Here is a 24,719-nt window from a genome sequence, read left to right on the forward strand (position 1 = left end):
TTGTTGAGGATTGATGGTTATGTAAGACCAGCCTCTCTACTCGGAGGCTGTTTCAGTGTTGTTAATAAAGACAAAGCCTCCACATCCCGCAACTAACCAGCCAGCCACTTTGTCTGATGGAACAGTGGAGTGAAGAGGGAACGGTGGACCGGAGGTTGATACGGATCAGTGAGGATTAATGAACAGATAACTACAAACCACAACGCAATCTCTCTGTGTCTTTCTCTGTGACACACACTGCCAGGAGATGGAGGGAACAAAAGGGAGAAAAAAGTGATGATACAAATATGATGGGACAAATCGGGGAATTGTGGATTTAGGAGGAAAATGTTTGAATAGAAGTGGAACGTGGTGGATATGCTGTGTCATAATCATGATATTAATAAGGACCAGTGATGAACGATTAGTCGATTTATCAGACAAAAAAACCAAAACATATTTTGAATTTGCACCTTACTGTCTAGTGTATGTATGACACTTAATATGAACCTGTTTACATTTCTGGCATTGTGTACAATGGTTAATTGCACCTTATTGATGTTGATACTTTATTATGTTTATTTGCACTCTATATATTTGCTAAATATATAGGCTAAATCACATGATGTAAAATAATCAAAACAATGTTCCACTGTAACACTTGTTAGTGAATCGTTTCATCAGAGGAACCATTAGAAAAATGATTAGAGTTAGGATTTTTACATGCAAACATGTACATTATTGACAAATCATCAATCTGTTGGTGTAACTATCACAATTTCCACAATCAGCATTTAAAGCTGGGTATTAATAGGATATTTTAATTGGCTAACATGATGGCAGGCAGGATTATTTGAGCCATGTTTGAGGAACACAGCCATGGAGTTATTTTTGACTTTCTGTTGACACAGTGTTGTTTTGAGACCAGTGAACATGACAGTCTATATGTCTATGACAGATTGGGGAGTGTTTTTAACTGTTTGGTTTGGTCCGTTACCCTATACCAAAATAACTAGTGCTACATCTTTCTGGTCAACATCTCAGCAACTACTGCTTCTATTTTTTTTTACTTGACATCAGCCTCCCTCTTTCCCTGTTAGTCAGTCTTTCTCTTTTTTCTTAACACATTTTCCTCCCTCCTTGTTGCCTTTTTTCACAGTTTCATTCTGTCGTCATTTTATTCTTTTGTCCTCCTCAGTCTCCTTCTCCCGCTGTTTGCTCCACTTCAATCTGCTACTCTTTTTCCGCCTCACTTTCCATATCCCTCTCTTTCCATTTCACTGTATCTCTCTGGGTCATGTTGCCCCCCTAATGTTTTGGAGGGGTCTTAAGTCAGCTGACACTGTTGCCTCGATGTCTATTTTTATCCCAATGCCAAGTGCCTGTTGATAACTGTGGATAAATTTAGATCGGTGACTCCCAGCTTTTCACTATTGAGATTGACTATTTTGACACATTCTTATATGGCAGAGTTCCTTAGGAAAAGTTACAGTAGCCTTCATTTTATAGTAGTATTTAAGTGTAAACTTTTAAAACATATTTTGAATTTACAAGGTTACTGAGGAGACATCTGGACTCTGAACAATAAAAGATTTGGTCATTGGCAGTGATGAGCTGCATCCCTGCCAAAATGTTGAGGACATTTTAAGCAGTGAAGCGCTGAACTTTGAAGCGCTGAACTTTTTGCTAATGGTCAACACTTTTGCTTTGAGCCGTGTCATGGGGACTGCTTTGCCAAAGGCTACGCTGACGCTGCCCACTCAGGCCAAAACATTAAGAGTCATGTAGGAAGCCAGATGGAAACAAATAGCTGAATGCCGTGGTCTCTTAACTCTTGTTTTTTTTTGGAAAGCTCTTTTTCCACAATAGTGTTTGTTGAAGGACACCTTGAAAAAATATGTGCTGCACTAAACTCCCAGAATGCACTCTGTTTGTCCCCGGGGAGCTACTTAGATGTAATATAGATGAGAGATGAACTGAGATGGAGGTTTGCATACACACGATCCAATGTGCATTATTTTGTATCAAGGCATCGGACTGTTATAGTAAAACCAACAGTGTTGTTTTGGATCTGTGTAGAAGAGTAATCGAAGGATGGAGTGCAGACTGCAGAGAGGTCCTGCAGGAAGAAATGAAAAGATAAATGAATGACAAATGATGACAAATCTACACTTGTGTGACTCAGAGCTGATCCCACGCACACACATCAACAAACATACACTCATCCTTCAGTTGTTAGTTTAAAGAAGTGACTGAAGTTGTGTAACAGCCTTGTGTATTCTGTTTCTTGACTGCACTGTTTAATCTGACTTTGTCAGTCTGCATTTAGTTTATGTGGGCGGATGACAAAGTCTAATAAATATCAATGTTATTATATTCCATAATAATAGTAGATAGTAAATAGCTCATGAGTCTTTAGCAAACACATTACCAAGGCTGAACAGAGTGCTTTAACCCCATTTTGTCTCTCCACCTGTATTGCTATTTATAACTATACATATATCTCTCTCTCCCTCAGTGTGTAGGGGAGGAGATCTGGGTGGACAGTCGGACGGTGTACATCGGGCATAAAGACCCTCCTCCGGGAGCTGAGGCCAACATCCCTCAGCGTTACCCCGACAACCGCATTGTCTCCTCCAAGGTGAGCGAGCCACAGCCCCTGAGTCCGAGCCATAACATTGTTTATCACCATGCTGTTCTTTTGTTTCATATTTAGACAACCATGTAACCTTATTTGTGGCCGTGTTTTTAATGGTGACACATTTCACTTTGCCTGTATTCGTCAAGCTGTGCTGCACCAATTCTCTCGCCAGAGGGACCGGATGATAATTTGCCTTGTTTCCTTTTCTGTTTTTATGTGCGTGATAGTAATTCTTCTGTCACTCTGTCCCACAGTATACCTTCTGGAACTTCATTCCCAAGAATTTGTTTGAGCAGTTCAGAAGAATCGCTAACTTCTACTTCTTGGTCATATTTCTGGTCCAGGTGAGATTTTCATGAAAACCATAAGCAGTGGTCATTTTTTCCACCTGTCTTTGTTTGATCAGAAAACAAAAACAGTGAAGCTCCAAGGAAATACTCTCCCAGCTGTCTATTTGTTAAAACAAAAATGCATTTCTGGGTCCATTTTGTGCTTTATTTTTTTAATGTCTACACGGTATACATGGCTTTGCATCACAATATTTTCAGGGCAGCTGGAGAAGTTTGACAGCTGAACACTGCCCCATTTTTCATACACAGGTAACTTAATAGTGTAAATTAGATTACTGATGATTACCAAGATTGTATTTTTCAGTATTTTTAAGCAAGTTTAAAATTGATGTGGCACAAATCTGAAAACATGAGGATTATTCAGAGTTAGCTGAGCGAGTGTCTTACTTTTTATTGGCTCGGTGGAACCAGAAAAGCTGGTGAAAACATTGTATCTTTGGTTAAGTTTCATTTCATTATTAGGATTCCTGTTAGCTTCCCGCAGCTATTCTTCCTGGAGTCCACACAAAACACTATACATGACAGTACAAAATCACAAAAGTTTCGTTAGCTTTACTTGGATCATCAAGGTCTGTACCAAAAGACTTGGCAGTTCATCCAATAGGCGACATTTCAGACATTTCAGAACCCAGAAAGTTTACTTTACTAACTTTTCTTATAGTTTCTTATAGAATAACAATGTGTAAACCTTGGAAACCGAAGAAATGTTTTTGGAGTTTTGTTACTTTTATTGATTGAGCTGCACATACAACCACATTAAACCTTTTTGCTAGATAAGATTGTTCTATGTTACAGTTTTACATCTTCAGACATTGTTTTAGTCTCATAGCCTTACATTAACTTTAGGCAACCATGTGCAATAACCATTCAGATGAGTGCTGATGGCAGTTTAAATTCTGCTCTCATGTTATTATGAATCCCACTACTTTTCTTGGTGTAGCAGCTGAGTGATAGGCAGATTGTTGAGGTTAGGCATTGACCTCTAGTGGTTACGGTCAGGATAGCCCTATTGGTCAGGGGATAGGACCTGAACGCGCGAGCATTGGACGCCTGGCCAATCCTAGCGCTTGAATGCTATGTGTCACAAACCGGGCCGCACGGCCATGACAAAAAATAAGGAGATGCACTCAACAAAGCCAATTAACAAGTAATGTATATAGTTTAAATCATGAAGCAAAAATAAACTTCAACTAACAGTGGGATGTGTAATCAATGAGTTCAGTAAGATGAGTGGGTGCATGAGTGAAAGAATGTATGTGTAGTGTTGTATGGTGCATCAAAACAAACCAAAACACAACCAAGGCCAGGATGATGGTGTGTCAGCGAGGAGGGGACACAACTGAATCCAAAAGGCCTTTTTAAAAGTTCACTAGCTCATAGTGCACAGGTGTTGCCAGGATCTTCCACTCTACTAACAACACCCTCTGCCACACCCACCTGCAGTACCTGCAAGGAAAGCAGCCACACAAACAAAGTAACAGGCAGACATGGCGGAGAGGGTCGTCACATATGCAGGCCGTGTCTTGCCAAGAAAAGTTGTGGGCTTCATAATAACACCTCATTGTTCTCTGATTTCAAAATAAGAGCAATTATCCAAGATTAACAGTGAAATCCTGCATGAGGATTACCAACATAATTTAAATTTGCTAACATCGTATTTTCCTAAAATAATGGGTGCTGTACCGCTCTGTGTATGTCTGTCTAATACAGAATCAAAAAGAAGCAGCTTTTTCCTTGAGCCACTATATTGCACCAAATGTTGAATAATCATGCAAGGACAAACTCATCATAGGAGGAAGAGGAGGATACAACCATTTCTTTACCAGCAGTTGCCTTAGAAGACCAGAATGCAACATAGCCACAGTTTGGGTCTTTGTGTGCTGTTTGTTTTTATCAGTAGCATGTGCAATACTACACCCTCTTAATGGGGCAAACTGGGCATGGCACACAGCAGCAATGTTTGTACTCCTCTTTCTTTTTGTCGACTGAAAAGGTCCCACTTTGTTGTTGTTACTTTCTACATATGCACGTGTACTGGCTAAAAATAGGGAAAGAAACATGAAAAAGTTAACTATCCCAGAATGGATTTTTCCTGTAGGCGCAGATGGAGGAAATCAAACAAGATTTGATTACTTGGATACTTTAACATTGCCAGATTGGTGCTTGATTCCTTATTACAGAAGCTTTTTCCTGATGCACTTCCTACTACTCAGCGTTGAATTACTTGGCATCCTCTTCCTTCTTCTTTCTGTTGTCCCCTCCCCCTGCACCTTCCTCTCTCTCTTCCTTTCCCTTGCAGCTTATCATCGACACCCCCACCAGCCCAGTCACCAGCGGCCTGCCCCTCTTCTTTGTTATCACTGTCACTGCAATAAAACAGGTAGGACACACACAAACATGTTCACATTTCTGGGAAATATTGCCCACAACGATCCCCGCTCACACACCAACTCCCAGCCTCAAATACACACTCTTTACCAAACGGCTGCTCTATTATCTGTATATACACATTCCTCTCTCAGCAAAAGGACATGCTATTGAATATGTCTGGTGATGTGAGAAATATGATAATGAATGCTCTCCTCTGTTAATCACTCTAGCTGAGGATCACATGCCCCTGGGAGAGGCATCCTCTCTACCGCGTCCCGGTACTGAGGGATGGGGTACTATCAGTGATAGATACTGTAGAGCTGTTCTGGCTGAGGAAGCCTGACTTTACCTGGGACATAAATCTAAAATGTGACGTTTTGGCTAGAAATCCAGGAAACAGGTCACTAACACTAAGCTCAGGGAGCACACTACTAATTAATTACAGTGGATGACTTTCACCTCCCCCCTCCGTCTCTCTTGATGTCATACTATGCTCTGGCCCAGATTCTCTCTGCACAATAATCTATATTCTCTGTTTCCCCCTGCCAACAAACACTTTCTCTTCCTTTTATCTTACAATCTTGTTGTCTATCCCTCTCTCTCGCCGCTTCCCTCTTGCTCTCTCAGGGCTATGAGGACTGGCTCAGACACAAGGCTGACTGCTCTATAAACGAGTGTCCTGTTGACGTGGTGCAGCAGGGGAAGGTGGTGAGGACACAAAGTCACAAGCTACGGGTAAGAATGGCCTCATTAGAGGAGTATAGCACCTGAGGCCACAAAGCAACACTACGGTACTGCTGCATAGCTCACTTTTTCTATAACTGTCTCTCACACTCCCCTCTTCTCTTTCTCTTTGCAGTGCTCTCTAACATTGTTTCCTTTCTCTTTTGCTCTCTCTTGTCTTTTCCACCAATTAACTGCCCTGAAACTGTAGTAGAGGAACAATTATAGTGTTCCCTGGTGCACCATACAAGAGTCCCCTTGGCAAGTGAACAGGGCTGATGTATTTCACAAGTTAGGATAGTCCTGTCATCATCCTGTGATGTTCTCTTATGTCATTCTGATGCAATAGCAGATCACGGTTAGGTCTTGTACCTCAGTCTCATTCATAAAAATGTATTAGACTTATATCAAAACCCATTTAATGGCTGACATTTCTTTGGCAATAACATTCAATATTATTTGCAAATCATTTGGAATACTTTTCCATATACTAGTAGTAGTTTATATTGTTACTGATGGATGCCTTTACCATGTTGAATTCAAATTACACACAGACAATTGATCGCAAGTTCAGTATTACCATTTCAGGCCACACTGTTGACTGCCCAGTTTAATCTTCTTTATTAAAACAAAGTTACTCTTAGCCAATGTTTTGTTTGGCTGCACTGTAAACAAATACAGAAGTTGCTGTCCCCAGTGGTCGACTCAGATGTCATTTTGCACAGAACTCTGGGACCTGTATTATTAAAGGACAATTCCGGCGCAAAATTAACCTAGGGGTTAATAACATATGTGTACCGAGTCGACCATTCTCTGGGACATGTTTTCATGCTAATCGAATGTGTCTCTAGCTTGACACAAGCTAGCGCAAACCGGTGATTAGCTTGTAACGCTAGCTTTCGGGTCAGAGGGTAAATTGCTATTTTATACCAGTAACAAGGCTCAAAATAGCACCACACTTCAACAGTAGCATAATGAGGGTCCCTACATGTAAACCGAAGCATTGAGAACTTTATAGTGTACAGACAGTTTATTGAAAAGATATGATATATATAAGATTATAAAGACAGTAGGGTTCATGTTTACATGCGGGCGCCATCTTGGAAAACAGTCATGACCAGTCGAACCATGAACGCTGTGTTTGAGCTATGTTACTGGTTACTGGTTGCACGGCGTTCGTCGTGAACTTGTCTATTAGTGACAGAGGAAAAACAGTTACAGGTTCAAAGGGCTTGAAACAGGTTTAATATCCTGTGTCGCTGTCACCAATGCTATGCACCTGTAACCCAGTCAAGAACAGGGTCAACAGAAACTTAGTTTTGGCCAATCGGAGGTGGTTGTGTCAGACTCCCGCCTTTGGCTGACTCTCTATCTAATCTGTCAGAGGGAGAGCAGGAGTGCGGTTTAATGTTTGTAGTTCCCAGAGGAGAAGCTGGTAATTTCATGGCGCAGATTAGAACCCAAACTGAAACGTAAACTAAAATTGCTGAATGTTAGAACATTGTGTCAAATTGGTCGTTATTACTGTGACTTGTGAAGTGTCAGGTTTAGTTCCATCACAGTGTTAATAGTGTCAAAAAACATTAGCTGACGTTGTTGTTCAGTAGCTAGCTCAGAGATTATCGGCTAATGAAATTACTGCTTTAGCAGTTGTTTTTTTTTGCATAGCACTGTATCCGTGTCACATTCTCATTAGGGGCTGAGCCCCCCTAAAGGTCTGATCCTAGAATCGCCCCTGATATGCACGTGAAATTACCACTCGTAACCAAAGGTGTTGCTAAATTGACCAGGACAGAAGTCTTATAAGACTGGAGTCATTATATATTCATGTTTTTGTTAACAAATTCCATGAAAAGCAACAATGCATTTTTCCGCCTCAATATTTTCTGACTTCTCCCCTCTGTCTGTGTCAGTCCCAAGCTTATTCCTCCTTTAAACGTACATCTTAAAAAATGTGTCACAAATATATACTTTTTAAAACTAAATAATCTCCTAAAACAGATGGACACTAGTTTTTAGAAAACGTTACTCAAACGGCAGTAAATAGTACATTTGTTGGGGACTGTTTTATAACAGCAGGGCAGACTATGTGAGGTCGACTCATAATAAACTACAGTGCCCATGTTCATTGTAATAAATGAACACGTAGGGAAAAAACAGTGCAGCTGTGTGGCTCATTGATATGTTTTGAATAGTTTTTGGACCACAAAGGAGGTTATGGCACAGAAGAATAACCAGGCTTTGCCTTCACAGACAATAATTGTTAGTCAGGTCAGTTCATTGTTGGTTTTGGTCTTTTTATGGGGTTTTGTTGACAATGTGTTGTCACTTTCTAAAACATGTAAAATTGTAAAAGCACAAAATAGAAAAGTGCTTATTATATGTTATTGTCCTTTTTATACCTGGTTTTGGGCTGTCAGGAGCCGTTATACGTATACAAGTGAGACTGATGCAACAGTGGATTGTGCATGCTGGAGGCTGTTCAATCCTTTTCTGGGGATTTCCAGTCAGCGCCTTTAGACCTGCAGCAAATATGGTTGCTGTCTCTAGCCACAGTAGCAAGAAAACTTCATAAATGAATGCAGTTAATAAATATTGGCCTTATTAACCTTACCAGTTTTCTGGGATTTTTTGACTGGTATGAGTTTGAAAAAAGGTCTAGAAAAGACTGCAAAAACCCTGATTCTACAATGGAGATGAATGATTCCAACAGTGTTGGAAGTCAGTTACTTTTTCAGGACAGATTGCAGAGTGCTCAGCAGAATACGGCAGAAAGAATGGTAGCAAAATGATTAAGTAGAGTAAATAAGACGCCATTTAATGTTTAGTTTTATTTTGTAGGTGTAGGGGTGAAGATTTCTTTGGAAAAACATGAACCAGCTTCACTGAGCTGGCATATTACTCTGCAGATATCTATCTCATATCATCCCAGCGTGAATGAAAATGGAGGTGTCAGACTACATAACATGAGTGTACAGATATGGTATATCTCAGTGTATATAAAGGGTGCAGGTACATCTCCTTTCTGCTGCGTCTGCTGCTCCTGTCCAGTGTGCAAACTGTGTGGGATGTTGAGGTTCATCTTAGAATAAGTCTTCAATACAGCTGCCCAGCCTTAAAGGTTACAGAGTCTTATAGATTGTGTTGCCATAGCAGTAGTTTTCACTGGATGCCATTAGTCGAGAAAGACTTCTTACATCAGAAACTCTCATCCTCTCTTGTTCAGTCTCACTTTATATGTCGTCCAGCATTTTCTGTACCAAAGGTTTCTCACCACTGTAGATCAAACAGAGAGGATTAGAGTGTGAATTGGGAGCAGGAATAATGATGAATATATTAATCATGCAAATTCAGAGAGCGTGTGTCATGTGTATGGTCACCGTGGAGATGGGATTTATCAGAGCTTAAGCTGCTCCGCTCGCATTATCCGTTATGCAACTTCTCAATCCTTTGGAGAAAAAAAAGAAAAGGAATGGTAAAGGATGAGCAGACGATTACCCGCAGGTCTGTCTGTTTGTCTTTTACTATCTGTGTCAAAATACCTGTTCATTTATTATTGACGTGAAAGCCATTACAGGGTGTGTGTTGTGTCTGTCCTGCTCTGTCAGGTGGGGGACATTGTCGTGGTGAGGGAGGACGAGACTTTCCCCTGTGACCTCATCCTGCTCTCTTCCAGCCGCCATGATGGGACCTGCTATGTCACCACAGCCAGCCTGGACGGGGAGTCCAGTCACAAGGTGCTAGTACTGTAAAAGTAGTAGCAATTTAAAATGTACCGTCTTTGATCCTAAAACAGGAAAGCTTTATGATTCAGTAGGTCTTTAAGAAACAAGTCAGCTAAATTTAAAGTAAACTATCAAACAGTTCCAGCTTCTTAAATGTGAGAATTTGGGGCTTTTCTTTGTCATACACTGATAATGCTCGATGGTTTTTTAAGCCCCCAACGTCGACTTCAAGGCAGCGCTTCGACCGTTGACTTCAAGGCACCTAATCCTAACCTTAACCCTAACCCTAACCATTGCCTAATCCTAGTGCCTACCAGGCAGCGCTGCCTGAAAGGCACTAGGATTAGGCATCACATAAGTCTTAAGGAAACTGTGATGCATTTTTCGGTATTTTCGGACATTTTCGGACAACAATCAATCAAGAAAATAATTAGCATATTTATCAATAATGAGAATAAGATACTTATCAATCAGCACATGAATTCAGACACACGTGTAATAATGTAAGCGACACACCGCCATGCAAAGCATTTTACATTTTCCCTTTCTGATGTTCATTGCCACCACGTATGGCTGAGCGCACACACACACACACACACACACACACACACACCTCCCATAGCGTAGGGTAGAGTACTCCACCCAATCTCCTCATACATGCCCCATCCCAGCATGCTGTCCTCTGCTGATCCAGGGCGCGGCCTGTAACAGCTCACGTCCATGGCTCGCCCAGTCATTTAGAAAATCTGCTGGAAGCCAGACAGAGGAGTCAAATGAACCCTGCTCTCATTAGTGGCTGTGGGTGACATTTTCCTCTGTTGTCTTCTTCTTCTTCCCCCTTCCTCCACCTTTTTCTTCTATCTCAGACCTATTATGCTGTACAAGATACCATGGCCTTTAGAACGGAGCAGGAGGTGGATTCGCTACATGCCATTATTGAATGTGAACAACCACAGCCTGACCTCTACAAGTGAGTGTGACACACCCTCACTGATGTATCTTACAACACATATCATCATCCACAACCTCTTAAAAGCAGATATTCCCTTGATGCTAATCTTGATTTCATTTTGCTGTGACTTTTTTTTTGCAGATTTGTGGGACGCATCAATATTTACAAGGACAAGGAAGAGCCTTTGGCTAGGTGAGTATTTTTTATTGTAATCAGGTACTTTTCTGTTCTCGGGTATAGCTTGTATTGACAAGGTCAACTCATTTGTTCAATTAAGCAAATGTCTTTAATGTTTTTTTTCTGAAATAAAGACAGCCAAGAATTCTGTTTCATTGTTGCAGACCACTTGGGGCTGAGAATTTGCTCCTTAGAGGAGCCACACTGAAGAACACACAACATATTTATGGTAGTAATATGCGGATTCACTCTGTTTAATGTCTCTTGAATGTTTGAGCCAAATTAGAGGAAAGGCTGATGTCGGTATTTTCTTGATAACTCAGCATTTTCTCTCCCCTCAGCTGTTGCAGTCTACACTGGTATGGAGACTAAGATGGCGCTTAATTACCAGTCTAAATCTCAGAAGCGCTCTGCTGTAGAAAAGTATGATTAACGTCCCCACTCCTTCAACTGCATGATTTGGATTTATAGTGGGATTGGTACATTTTCTGTTTCCTCTTCCTAATCTTTACCCTGTCTTTTTTTGCAGGTCAATGAATGCCTTTCTGATAGTGTATCTGTGCATCTTGATCAGTAAAGCGGTAATCAACACTGTTCTGAAATACGCTTGGCAGTGGTCTCCAGACAGAGACGAGCCCTGGTACAACCACAGGACCGAGAACGAGCGCCAGCGCCACATGGTCTGTTCATCAACCTCTAACTTGAAAACAGTCTTGACACCCAGTCCAAAATCTCATTTACCTAAAACGTCATAGCTGTTGTCTTTCTTCCTTCCTTCTTCAGGTGATCCGAGCATTCACAGACTTCCTGGCCTTCATGGTCTTGTTCAATTACATCATTCCAGTGTCTATGTACGTGACAGTGGAGATGCAGAAATTCCTGGGCTCCTATTTCATCACCTGGGATGAGGAAATGTTTGATGAAGAGCTGGGAGAGGGTGCTCAGGTCAACACCTCTGACCTGAATGAAGAGCTGGGACAGGTACACACACACACACACACACACACACACACACACACACACATATTTGCATACAGTATCTGAAACAAATTTGCAGACGTGCCCTTACTCTACCCTTTTTCTTCCTTCCCTCCCAGGTGGAGTATGTGTTTACTGATAAGACAGGCACTCTCACTGAGAACAACATGGAGTTTATTGAATGCTGCGTTGATGGGAATGTCTACATCCCGCATGCCATCTGCAACGGCCAAATCCTCAGTGCTGCCTCCAGTATAGACATGATTGACTCCTCACCTGGAGGATACAGGAGAGTAAGTATGTGTGTTTGACAAAGTAAACAGGCTTCTAAATCCAGCCTGAATAGACTCTTGGCTGTGCTATCTCTGCTGCCGAATAGAGATGAAAACAAGAGTAAAGAAAACGCTTAACATATTTTAGTTGAAAATGTGAGTAAGCCACGCTCGCAGATAAACCAACATGTCACGTTTTTAGACAGGAGGACCATTAAAGTAATTATATCTGACATTTATATATTACCAAATGTTTGTTTTGCTGATACACACAGTGGGAATACAGCCTGCATATCTAGTTCATGGAAACTTTGACATTTCCTTTGTAATCCCTAAGTGTTTGCTGTGTCTTACATAGATGAAAACCTCCTCTGGTACACAGAAAAGTGATGAGGCTTGCATTTCTGGCAGTGGCAACAGTGATTTGTTTAGATTTAATAGAAGAAAAAGTGTGTTGTCAGCATGAGCAGCAGAAGCCACCACAAATGACCAGAGAGAGAGAGAAGAGCACTCCCTGCCAAAACTTAAAGTGGAGAAAACTTTAGAAAAAAGGTTTTATGGATATACTGCTTTATTGCTCTCTAATTCTGGGAAATGTAGTTCAAACCACAGCGATGACTAAATTGCACCAAACATGTCCATAAAATGATCTAAAGGATAAGAAAATAAAGTTGGGAAAGTTGGGTCTTTTATATTTCATTTCAATTATGCACTTTTGACTGAACAGTTGCATTCGTAAAAAAAGCGTACAATGTATGATTGTGTGTCTGTAGGAACACGAGGATCTGTTTTTCCGGGCGCTGTGTCTGTGTCACACGGTGCAGGTGAAGGAGGAGGAGACGGTGGATGGCATCAAGAGGGGCATCCACCAAGGCAGGCCCACCTCCTTCTACATCTCCTCCTCACCGGATGAGGTTGCTTTGGTGGAGGGAATGAAAAGGTTAACAATCTAAAACACACAATTTGCTAAATTACTTTGCAGTCCTTATAATAGGACAGTGTCTCTTGGCTTGGCACTCTGCAAGTTCAGACGTTCAGCTTCAATTTGAGGATGAATGGTGGAAGAACTGTAGCTCTCTATATTCATAGTCCCCCAATTTTAGGGGACCAGAATATATTAAACTTTAATGAATCATTGTGTTTGATTATTGGTTGGAAATACTTTGCTGTCAGTCACTATCTGAAGTGACACACACACACGCACACACGCACGCACGCACACACGCACACACACACACACACACACACACACACACACACACACACACACACACACACTAGCAAAAATGTGTCTTCCATGGTGAAAATCTGCCAGGCCCATAATGCAGCATGCTTGTTTTGGGGGCTTGTGCCTTCATTTAGTAACATAATTACATTCAGACTGAGGACAGGAGACTAACTTAGCCAGTCAAGAACACACTACTGTTTGACCATGAAATACGTGATCACTTTTTCTGTATGTAACTGGACTTCCTGGATCATATTTACCTAAAGCAACATGCCCACACCAACACAGACCCTTGATTTGTTTTTAACACAGTGCTATATTTGGTCTGCACGTGGCCTTAGACACATGTAAGGCACATGGTCCAACATGCCAAGTCACAGTTCTTTGCTCTAACATATTGCTTTCACAGATGTGACGTACTGTAGTAAGTGTCTGTGCTCAGGTTACGCTAAATGCGTCAGAACACCTTTTCAAGTGTGATACAAGTGAGTAATACTGCTTAGTGTATATTGATACTCGGACTTGAATGAATCCTTTCTCTCTCTTTCTCCTCTTTTCCTTCACTCTCGTTGCCAGGCTGGGTTACACCTATCTGAGACTGAAAGACAACTACATGGAGATCCTCAACAAAGACGATGAGATTGAAAGGTTGGTCTGTTAAAGGTCTGTTGTGGTTACACCACAGGAGATAAAATAGGAGTAATTTAGTTGATGGGGTAACACTTCAGCTGCTTGGAGAGAAAGGGCTCTCGGATTGTGTTACATGTTCAACAGAGGTTACAAACAAACTACAACCACAGAAGAGTTGGCAGTGTTGTTTTTAGAAACTGCTCAATCAGATCAAAATGCTCCAACTGATCTGGAAGAATGAAAGGCGGCAAGATTCCATTAGAGAGTGGTTTTGTAGAAAGGTTCTAATGTTTTGATGTGTACCCAGCCTCTCTCTCCATCACTCTCTGCAGTGGCCTGTCAATAGTGAGCTATTTTAAGGAAGCAGGAGAGCTGGAGAGGGGAGGGGGTGCATCCAACAGACTTTGCAGAGAATGGAAAGGCAATAGGTTCTATTCTCACACTTGCTGTTTTTCATCATTTAAGGGAATCTGAATCTTTTGGCCCTTTGCACAAACTACTAGACTAAAATGCACTTAATGCAAATGTCAATTCTAAAGATATTTGGTCTGTATTGTGGTTCACTTCATTTGAATTACAGTTTGCATATTAGAAGGTTTAAGGATCATCTACAATTCTCAGAAGTAGAAACGGATCATTCAGTTAGCTTGATGCAAGTGACTATCAAACGTCATTTTACTTCAGATAATTATTGTTGTCTCTTTACTATTTGCCTTGAAAATCTCATCAAACCCTGTAATACCTGTTTTGCTTTTTATGTTATCAGCATAAGCATGAACAAAACATAGAGTGGGTACTTAACAAAAATTTAGGACCTGTTAAAAAAGCCTCGGTCTACTTAAAAAAAATGACAATGTGCAATGAGAACTGAGCTGGTTTTACACATTTTACATCCATTTGCAAGACTTTAGGAAACCCCACTAAAGAAGATCAATTAAAAATGAAAACAGAAATTAGAAAACTTACCAAAATAACAACAACCTTATGTCTCTCCTGCAGGTTTGAGCTGCTCCATGTACTAAACTTTGACTCTGTCCGGAGGAGAATGAGCGTCATAGTCAAGTCAAGCTCAGGTAAGATGTGCTCAATGCTATGTTCATACATTTTATAAATCCATGATCAGACACTAGATTGTTGCAGTTTGTTTGAAATGGTTTCTTTTGTTCGTGTTTGTGGGATCTCAGGCGAATACCTGCTGTTTTGTAAGGGGGCAGACTCGTCCATTTTTCCTCGGATAGTATCTGGGAAGGTGGAGCAGGTTAAAGCCCGGGTGGAACAGAATGCTATAGTAAGTGTGCAGTAAGTGTTTGACTAGTACAAATATATAATGGGATTGACGGTACATTGTATCAGGCCACTTTTGAAATAAATATCATTCAGATAAATTGTCATAGTTCAAGGGCATTAATGTATCTTTATGTGATGACCCTCCATCTCTTTCTTCTTCACTGTTAACGCAGGAGGGGCTGCGTACTCTGTGCGTTGCTTATCGAAGGCTGTCAAAGTCGGAATACCAGGAGGCGTGTCATCACCTGAACGAAGCCAAGCTGGCCCTGCAGGACAGGGAGCAGAGGCTGGCGCAGGCCTATGACATCATTGAGAGGGACTTTGTGCTTTTGGGTGCTACGGCAGTGGAGGACAGGTTGGTCGCCATGGAGAGAGAGAGAGAGAGAGAGAGAGAGAGAGAGGAAATATTTTAAAACAGTGCAGCACAGAGGGGAAGATTAATGAGTCATGAAGCTGTCTTCAAAGTATTGTAATGACTCATGAGGGCAAAAAAGATTCAGTGCGCTCTGATAGGTGACTCGTTACTGTTACTGCTGTGCCTTTTTGTTTCCTTTTTTCCATTTTATTTTCTGCTTCCTCAAAATATGAGATGTTTAAGCTCTTACAAAGTAGACTTCAGTATAGTTTTCCCAAACCGATCGATCAGCTGCCTGACAGTTTGACTTTCTTGTAGATAAACTGGTGATGGGCAGGGACAGGGGTGGTCATGCATTGATAAGTTATCACCAGTTGGTAATTGATTGATTGATGTTTTGATGGATGCTTTAACCTACCCCACTGGAGGCTGAAACACTTATCGACTTATCGATGCGCAGGCTCCAGGAGAAAGCTGCAGACACCATTGAGTCACTGCACAAGGCTGGGATGAAAGTCTGGGTCCTGACAGGGGACAAGATGGAGACGGCAGCGGCTACCTGCTATGCCAGCAAGCTGTTCCGTCGCAGCACCCAAATCCTGGAGCTGACCAAGAAACGCACAGAAGAGCAGAGTCTGCATGATGTTCTGTTCGAACTGAACAGGACGGTTCTCAGACAACGCTCTATTTCTGGGTATGACAGGGTTTCCGCGGGGTCTTTAAAAGTCTTAAAAAGTCTACAATTTCAAATTCAAAATTTTAGGCCTTAAAAACTCTTAAATTCACTGAAGTATTGTGATAAATAAATAATTTTAAACAGGTCTTAATTTTCCTACATCCATGCAACGCTACCTCATCATGCTCTTTTTTTTTTTTATTCCGTGGTGTTGTAGTTCTTTCTTTTGCTAGTCCAAATATAATTTCGCTGTATTACTACATACATACATACTACATATGAGACCAACATGTAACTTATATTGCAGCCAATCAACTTTCGTGTTATTGGTGAGAGTCTCTTTGGGACTGTACCACAGACATAAAACGGATCATAGCTGAAGAATAAAATCCATTTAGTGATACTTGGCTTGAAAAGAACTGAATTTAGGGCTTAGTTGATGTTGTGATATAGGTATTAAAGTTCATTCATAATGGTCTTAAAAAGGCCTTAAAAAGTCTTAAATTTGACTCTGTGAAACCTGCAGAAACCCTGGTATGAGATCAAACGTGCCAATTATTTTCTCAATTAATCAGTTGGTTCATACAACATCAGAAATTAGTGAACAATGTCCATCACAATTTCTAGTGTCCAACGTGACATCCTCAAATGTCTCATTTTGTCCAACCAGCAGTCCAAAACCCAAAGATATTCAATTTATGAAAAAGTAAGACCGTTGCGTTTTTTTCATCACAACCTTGAAAAATGACTTAAATCAGTAGAATATCAGTAGAATATCAAGACTGCAGACTGATCTATACTTGTTGTGTGTTGATGAGTCCGTAATATTTTCTTCCAGGTTGTCAGTAGACTGCCTCGACTTTGGCCTGATCATCGACGGGGCCACTCTGTCAGCGGTACTAAAGGCCAACCAGGAGCGTGCCGGTTCAGGCAATTACAGAGAGATCTTTCTTGAGATCTGTCGCAACTGTAGCGCTGTGCTCTGCTGTCGCATGGCACCACTGCAGAAAGCACAGGTGAGAGAGCTGCACTTCACTTGACAAATATACTCCAGGCACATTCCTCAACGACAAACAGTGGTAGTGACTGAAGTTGGGTCTTTGTTTCTTCAGATTGTGAAGCTAATTAAAGCTTCTAAAGAGCACCCCATAACCCTCGCTATCGGCGATGGGGCCAACGATGTCAGCATGATCTTGGAAGCACATGTGGGCATTGGTGAGCTCATTTCACACCGTAATGAGTGGCCATCAATATATGAAGGTTTCTGCTTCTTTTAGAGCCCAAGTTGATTTCTAAAGCCTTCTGATATTGATATTTGAGAATAAAACAAATCTGATGAATATATACTGTATATATATATATATATATATATATATATATATATATATATGTATATATATATATATATATATATATATATATATTGTTTTGTTTTTTACACACGCACATAATGTAAACAAAATATTTGGCAAGAATCCATGACAGATATGTACTGGGACAGGATGTTTACCATTTGTCAAGATTTTTGAAAATTAAACCTCAAAATTTAACCTGAAGTTACATAATTATAATTAATAACTATATAAAAAACAATATATTAAAAGATGGTCACACAAGTTCAGATAATAAAACATATTGCACTAGATTTCATTTTGCATATTTGCCAACACATACAAGCGATACAATGTATTGGTGATAAGCCAGTATTGGCTCATCTATATAGTGTATATTAGTTGGGCTCTAGTCTATATTTAGAAAACCACCTTCTCGGGTTACACTAATAGCTGTGTTACATTCCTCAGATTATATGTAACCAACCTCTTCTTTTCCTGAAGGCATCATGGGTAAAGAGGGCCGACAGGCGGCAAGGAACAGTGACTATGCCATCCCGAAGTTTAAACACCTGAAGAAGATGCTACTCGTTCATGGCCACTACTATTACATCCGAATTGCTGAACTTGTTCAGTACTTCTTCTACAAGGTACCTGTACAAGACGAATGTCTCGAGCACTTCACTGGCTCACACATTTTAATCACTTTATCGTAATTCCCAGTGAAACACTGAGTTACAAAGAACCAGATTTTGCAGCTACTCTGACAGATTACCGGATTCATGAATCCATGGTGCAACATTCTCTCCTGGATTCATGGCTATGATGATCAGTGTGGGCGGCTTCCACAGCAAGCAGTGCCCTGCCAACTGATTCATTTTTTCCTTTTGGCAGGCCAGCTCTTTGCGGCCCACTCAGTGAGCTTATAGCACACAATCTCTGCATAAACAGAAATGTGTTGATAATAGCATTTTTAGATTCTTCAAATCTCTTCACGTGTACTTGTCACAAGCTTATCACTTTCTCTGTGTTGTTTTTTTCTCCTCTTTTTTTCTCCAGAATGTATGCTTCATCTTCCCTCAGTTCCTGTACCAGTTCTTCTGCGGGTTCTCCCAACAGGTAAGCAATTTATACTGACACAGTGTTGTATACATTGCAATTACATACCCTCACATTGTCATGCATTAAACTAGCTTCATATATTAATGAATGCTTTTTTAATGTTTACTTTTAAAGCTGCATAATTGGTGTCACTTATAGAGACGAACCCCCAGAGAATCATCACCTTACACTGCAGTTCCACTCAGCTCTGCTGAGGATTATCGCCTCTTTTTTGTTTTAATTTTAAGCCCCACAAACTCCACTCTCATCAGTCTTATTTCCAGCTCTAGTAAACCCACTGCACCTGCCCAGAACCAAATGGCTCACAGACAAAGTTAGCAACTAGGTGGTCACAAAGCAGAAAATCTAGCAGTTGAAGGACCAGATATTTTGTTGGTGGAGACTAACACAGAGATAATATTAAGATTGAATGTTGGACTTGGACTAGTCTATATCCACGATGTTCCACTTCCGGGATTGCACCGTTGCCGACGGAAATTCTGCCGGATTTTACTGTTTTCGGCCGGATGTCCGTTACCTTTTGCTTTCTTTGTGTTGGAATTTTAAACTCCAGTCGATTTATGAGGACTATGGTTAACTGCTCCTCAGATCTCTGCAGGGTAAATCCAGACAGCTAGCTAGACTATCTGTCCAATCTGAGTTTTCTGTTGCACGACTAAAACGACTTCTGAACGTACACGTTCCACCAAAACAAGTTCCTTCCCGAGGCTATTTTGCAGAGGCACTGTCATTGTGTCTGGGGCTTAGCGCCGCCCAAGATGATTGTGATTGATTTAAAGACATGCCAATAGATCACAGCACATTTTGCTTCCATCCCAGAATGCTGTGCGGACTAGCCAGACCCTCCTCCGGAGCGCTGTGGAGGATGGTCTGGCAAAGCGAGACTAGATTTGGACCAAAATCACAACTGTAAATGAAAAAAAGTAATTAGGCAATTATATGCATATTAATGCATATGCATAACATGCTCATGATAAGAACCTTATAAGATGATAATTTCAATATTTTCAGCTTGTTCTACCACCCTCAAGTGGCCAAAAAAAATCTATTATTGTAGCTTTACATTTTAAGATGTCTGATGTCGTCTGTACTGTCTTTGTCCCTCTGCAGCCTCTGTACGACACCGCCTATTTGACACTGTACAACATCAGCTTCACCTCGCTCCCCATCCTCCTCTACAGCCTGGTTGAGCAGCACATCACCATGGAGACGCTCAAGAGGGACCCCTCCTTGTACAGGTTGTCGCAGTTCTGTTGACAAAAATATTATTTGTACCTTTTCCGTGACTTTTATGATGCAGTGTTTGGGGCTTGTACTCAACTATTCTTTTTTTCTGCCCGTCTTTCTTAGGGACATAGCGAAGAACTCCCTCCTCCGCTGGCCTGTCTTCCTGTATTGGACGTGCCTGGGTGTGTTTGATGCTGTTATCTTCTTCTTTGGTGCCTACTTCCTATTTGACAACACCACCTTCACCAGCAATGGCCAGGTGAGCCTCTGTCTCAACAGAGATCTGTAGTGAAACAAGTACAAATAGAGCAGTTTATGGGGTGTTCGAGGTGTCCTTTAGGGAAATTAAAAGAGAATAATGGACACAAAGTTAGTGCTTCCTTTACAAACACTCATCCATCTCCATTGGATTCTCATGAAAGACGAGTTAAGTGTTACAGGATGACTTTGTGGTCATGTATGTGTTATTATGGATCTGTAACAGTAAGGTTTCTGTCCCAGGCCCCCCTATAGGTCAGCAACATTGGATCTCCATTCATATCAACAACGCAATAGCATCTTTCTCTGTATTGTTAATCATGTCAACTGTTTTCAATTGCCTTTGGTCCTGTTTTTTAAGTTGAAACATCCTGAAGTTCATTTTACCCTTTGTCCTGATTCCTTTCTCTTTTCTTCCCCCTCCTTCTCTCTGCTTCCTCTCTCTCTTTATTTTGCTCTTCTTTTTTTCTTGTTTTTCTTCTTCTTCTTCTTCTTCTTCTTCTTCTTCTTCTTCTTCTTCTTCTTCGTCTTCCTCAGCTTATGACCACCAACACACAGATGGTAAGCCTGTCTCCCTCCCTGTCAGCTCTCTCTGTCTTTCACGCTTTTTTAGTTCCTGTCGTACCGTTTAAGCTTTCAGTTTGACCAGTTTCATCCCTTCTCACTTCACATCATCCATGCACTTTCATTTGAATGTGTAGTTTTCTAGTCCTCCTTATTCCCCTAATCTCTGTAAAGCCCTGGATCCTACACAGTACCTGATCTTAACAACTCCACTGACACAGTAGAAACCTTAGATGCTCCCCCACATTATCCTTGTGTTTCGTTGTGGTAGTAAATAGAGTAATGCTAGTATGTGCTATAGATTAAGATCCAACATCTGTTTGTTTTTCTGTGTAACATGTTTGTGCATCTGTGTGTGTATTTGTATGTCCATTTATTTGTGGTAGCAGTGCTTGGGGTTGGTGGGTTTTTAATGTTACTGCTCCAGCATCCAGGGCTCCAGTTGGCTTGATTGTTTTCATCCTGTAATCTTTGTGTACGGGTGACAAAAAACAAACAAAAAAAGGTTTAAAATGAAAATTCTCACTATATTTCTCATTCATAAAGGAAAATATTAATGATTGGGAATTCTAGCAAAGATAGGTACACTGGTACCAACAACCAGCTGTGGTTATTAAATCAATTCCATGCTTTCTTTGTCTTGATCTCTCTCTCTCCCTCCACTACCCCCTCAGGGGTGTGTGATTGATGTGGCCGCTAACCCTCTTCTTCCTCTCTTACCTCGCAGATGTTTGGGAACTGGACCTTTGGGACTCTCGTCTTTACTGTGCTGGTGTTCACCGTTACGCTCAAGGTGTGTGAGCATATGTCTTCGAAAATGAAATGGGGGGGGGGGGGGGAGAAACACTCATGTGTATTGTATTGCATAACTCCTCCATTTAAATGAGTGCATTACCACTGCATGTGCCTCGTCGTAGTAGACAAGCTTGTGGCACACATGTTAATTAGCATGTTACCTAAATGATCTACTACACTGGCGGTTTGAACAGTGAACCCTAAAGGCAAAATCATTGACTTAATTGACTGGTGTGTTTACTTTGTATATACTCTTGTTTGTTTCAGCTTGCCTTGGACACACACCACTGGACCTGGATCAATCACTTTGTCATCTGGGGGTCACTTCTTTTCTATGTTATTTTCTCTCTTCTCTGGGGAGGCATCATTTGGTATAATAAGCTTTGTTTTTTCAACCTTGTATAACGTTTATGTTTTTTAGGACATTTCTGAACGCGTTTTCTGTCTTTCATGTTGCTGCTCAGGCCCTTCCTGAACTACCAGAGGATGTACTACGTGTTCATGCAGATGCTGTCTAGTGGTCCGGCCTGGCTCAGCATCATCCTGCTCATAACGGTCAGCTTGCTGCCAGATGTCATCAAGAAGGTCCTCTGCAGGACCATGTGTCCTACAGCCACCGAACGTGCACAGGTAACATATTGCCACCAGCTCCACAGTAAAACAGAAGCTTTAAATTGTCTTGTTTCCAGGTTAGGTGTTAGATGTTTGTCATGTAGTGACTTCTGCTTTGCTAAAACCATTAACCAATTATTGCTTTCCTCTTTTTATGAAAATTAAAATTGTGCCTTTTAGCAGTACATTTAAGTTCACAAACCTGGTATAGTAAGTAGAACCCTCTCCTATGCTAGCTGATGCCTAATATTTTGACTGTAAGAAACCATATGAGTAAGCTACAAATCTATTCCACTCGTTAATCATCCAGGAAGACCATTAGGATCCCTAATAGCTTTGAGCAACAGCGTGATTTAGAATGACTTTCTGTTCCCTCTGGCTTAGCCTAACCTTCCCGTGAAGCAAGCTTCACCATCAATGGAAAAATTAATGAAAGGTCTGACAGATTTCTCCCTGCTGTGCTCTTTCTTCTCTTTTCTCCCCTCTCACTGCAACCTGATGGACTACCATAATTCTCACCATCCTCCATCGTTCCTTTCTCCCTTTTCCTTTCATTCACCTGCCTTATCCTACTTTTTCATTACCGTCTCCTCTCTCCTCTTCTCTGTTGTTTCCCTCCACTGCTCCTGTGACTCTGCACTCTGCACTCGCTCGCTCTTTCGGGGTAACTGCAGTCCAATCGCCCGTGCCTTACTGTGGAGCCATCCACCATCTTCATGCTTTCTCAGTCCTCCAGCAGAATGAGTTTCTGATTGGCCCAGAGAGACGAGAGAGGAGCAGGAACAGGAGGTGACTCTCTCTTTTAAGCCCTCATCTCTGTATGCATGGTGGCATGTCCCAGTGTACACCACTTATCACTGTCTCAACACCTCGCTTAATGTGAAACTAACTACTAGGGCGCTATTAATGACAATAGAAACACAGTGTTTGGTTTGTAAGCCAGGTTAGAATTTTCTTCTTCTAAACATGTTTCCTGCCATTTTTGAAGTTACCTTTTCCATTATATATTTCATGTGTTTTGTGTTCCGTTTTATATTTACTGTTTAAGATATTTCAATTGCATGCTATGTTTTTTTTTTTTTTTATGTCTTTCATGTTGTCACCTTGTAGTGTATTTTTTAGAAATTCTTTTGGTATGTGTGGGACCACAGTTTTTCTAAGATTGTTTATCAGAAACAGAAAACGCTGGATTTGCAGAATTTGTTCTATGTAAAACAAACCAAAAATGATCATAAACTGTTTTCATAAATTATTGTTTCATTTTTAAAACAAAAATCCCAAAATCCCAGCCTCTTTCTGTTTTGTATCATTATAAATGGAATATTTTTGGCGTTTTGGACTTTGATTGGACAAAACGGATATTTAAAGACGTCACCTTGGGCTGTGGGAAATTGAGGGGCAATGTTCTTTATTTTCTGACGTACGGCTAAACGCTTAGTTGAGAAAATAAGCTTTAAAAGTTGTTATTGTCAACACTAAACCATTCCAGACCATTTATTAGCTTTTAGATAGCCTGAATTTGATTTACAGAAAAAGTTTGCAATCCCAAAAGTTTTTCAAAGATCCATGACAGTGTTCAGACTTAGCTCTGAAATGTGTCCGTGATGATCAGATCCTATTCTGTAGCTGCATGGATGAGAGGAAGTTTTCCACAAACAAAATCAAACACATAGTTCGCCTAGGCAACTGAGTATATCTGGACACAAGACACAAGGTGTGAACAGGTTAAATTGTCTCAGCCTTTCCTTTGACGTCATCCACAGAAGGTAAGGACAGTGGGGGCCCTGGAGGGCTGTGTGGCTCCTGGCACTGCTGGTGGAGGGGGAAGCAATGAGAGGAACCCACTCCACCCTGATAGGACCTGTGAGGGAGGCAGTGGAGAAAAAGCTGCTAGGACCTATGACTCCATGATGTTACACAGCCACATCACCCCTCTCAGCAAACCCTAGAGTACACCCTGCTAGGTGGGCTAGGGTCACCATGGTAACAGCATACAGAGGGCGCTGACTGTGGGGAGTCTGGTTCTTAATGCCATTGCCATGATGCTTCCTGCTGCTGTGCACTGCATGGGGCATGCTGTCATGCTATGGCTCAGGCTGGGGTGGGGGGGCTATATAACTGCATCTACACAAGAAATGTACTTGCATCAAACCTACTTTTATGAATCACTATCTCCAATTGACTCTGCTGTGCTGTTTGCAAAGCATGCTGTGCTTCTCACTGCATGTGGGATAGGAATTAACTTTATCTGGGTAGCAACCAAATGAGACATTTTATCCTCTCTTTATTAGACCCAGGCTACTTAAAATCCATTGCCACTTGTCATGTGGGCTCCAACAAGTAGTAGGCGTGTTGTAACTCCTTTTTTGGTCCTGGACTGTAGCTTAAGAGAGATATGAAAGTAAGCTAAAGGAGCTCAAACTGAAGGTTCTGGGTCAGAGGAGGTTTAGTTGAGATAACTGTCAGG

General features: G+C 41.2%; 1 protein-coding gene across 3 annotated transcripts in view; it reads left to right on the forward strand.

The window, feature by feature from the left end:
• The window catches only part of LOC144525418 (phospholipid-transporting ATPase IH-like), a 34,135-nt gene that overhangs the window by 5,707 nt on the left and 3,709 nt on the right, over positions 1–24,719 (forward strand). Inside the window, exons 2-28 of one of the 3 annotated variants that reach the window (XM_078262214.1) lie at positions 2,498–2,620; positions 2,875–2,964; positions 5,270–5,350; positions 9,672–9,800; positions 10,655–10,758; positions 10,882–10,932; positions 11,082–11,146; positions 11,259–11,340; positions 11,447–11,597; positions 11,701–11,898; positions 12,015–12,188; positions 12,941–13,107; positions 13,972–14,043; positions 15,025–15,098; positions 15,210–15,313; positions 15,486–15,667; positions 16,128–16,361; positions 17,182–17,359; positions 17,456–17,558; positions 18,179–18,324; positions 18,734–18,793; positions 19,907–20,034; positions 20,147–20,282; positions 20,819–20,842; positions 21,573–21,638; positions 21,908–22,011; positions 22,105–22,270. In XM_078262214.1, coding sequence (XP_078118340.1) covers positions 2,498–2,620; positions 2,875–2,964; positions 5,270–5,350; positions 9,672–9,800; positions 10,655–10,758; positions 10,882–10,932; positions 11,082–11,146; positions 11,259–11,340; positions 11,447–11,597; positions 11,701–11,898; positions 12,015–12,188; positions 12,941–13,107; positions 13,972–14,043; positions 15,025–15,098; positions 15,210–15,313; positions 15,486–15,667; positions 16,128–16,361; positions 17,182–17,359; positions 17,456–17,558; positions 18,179–18,324; positions 18,734–18,793; positions 19,907–20,034; positions 20,147–20,282; positions 20,819–20,842; positions 21,573–21,638; positions 21,908–22,011; positions 22,105–22,270 — 3,192 coding nt within the window. Of the gene's footprint in view, positions 1–2,497; positions 2,621–2,874; positions 2,965–5,269; positions 5,351–9,671; positions 9,801–10,654; positions 10,759–10,881; positions 10,933–11,081; positions 11,147–11,258; positions 11,341–11,446; positions 11,598–11,700; positions 11,899–12,014; positions 12,189–12,940; positions 13,108–13,971; positions 14,044–15,024; positions 15,099–15,209; positions 15,314–15,485; positions 15,668–16,127; positions 16,362–17,181; positions 17,360–17,455; positions 17,559–18,178; positions 18,325–18,733; positions 18,794–19,906; positions 20,035–20,146; positions 20,283–20,818; positions 20,843–21,572; positions 21,639–21,907; positions 22,012–22,104; positions 22,271–22,926; positions 23,276–24,719 lie in introns of those variants that run through there. The other 2 variants (XM_078262216.1, XM_078262215.1) reach the window with 2 other exon arrangements.

Source organism: Sander vitreus, chromosome 11 (genome assembly GCF_031162955.1).
Source record: "Sander vitreus isolate 19-12246 chromosome 11, sanVit1, whole genome shotgun sequence".
In the NCBI taxonomy this organism is placed as follows: Eukaryota; Metazoa; Chordata; class Actinopteri; order Perciformes; family Percidae; genus Sander; species Sander vitreus.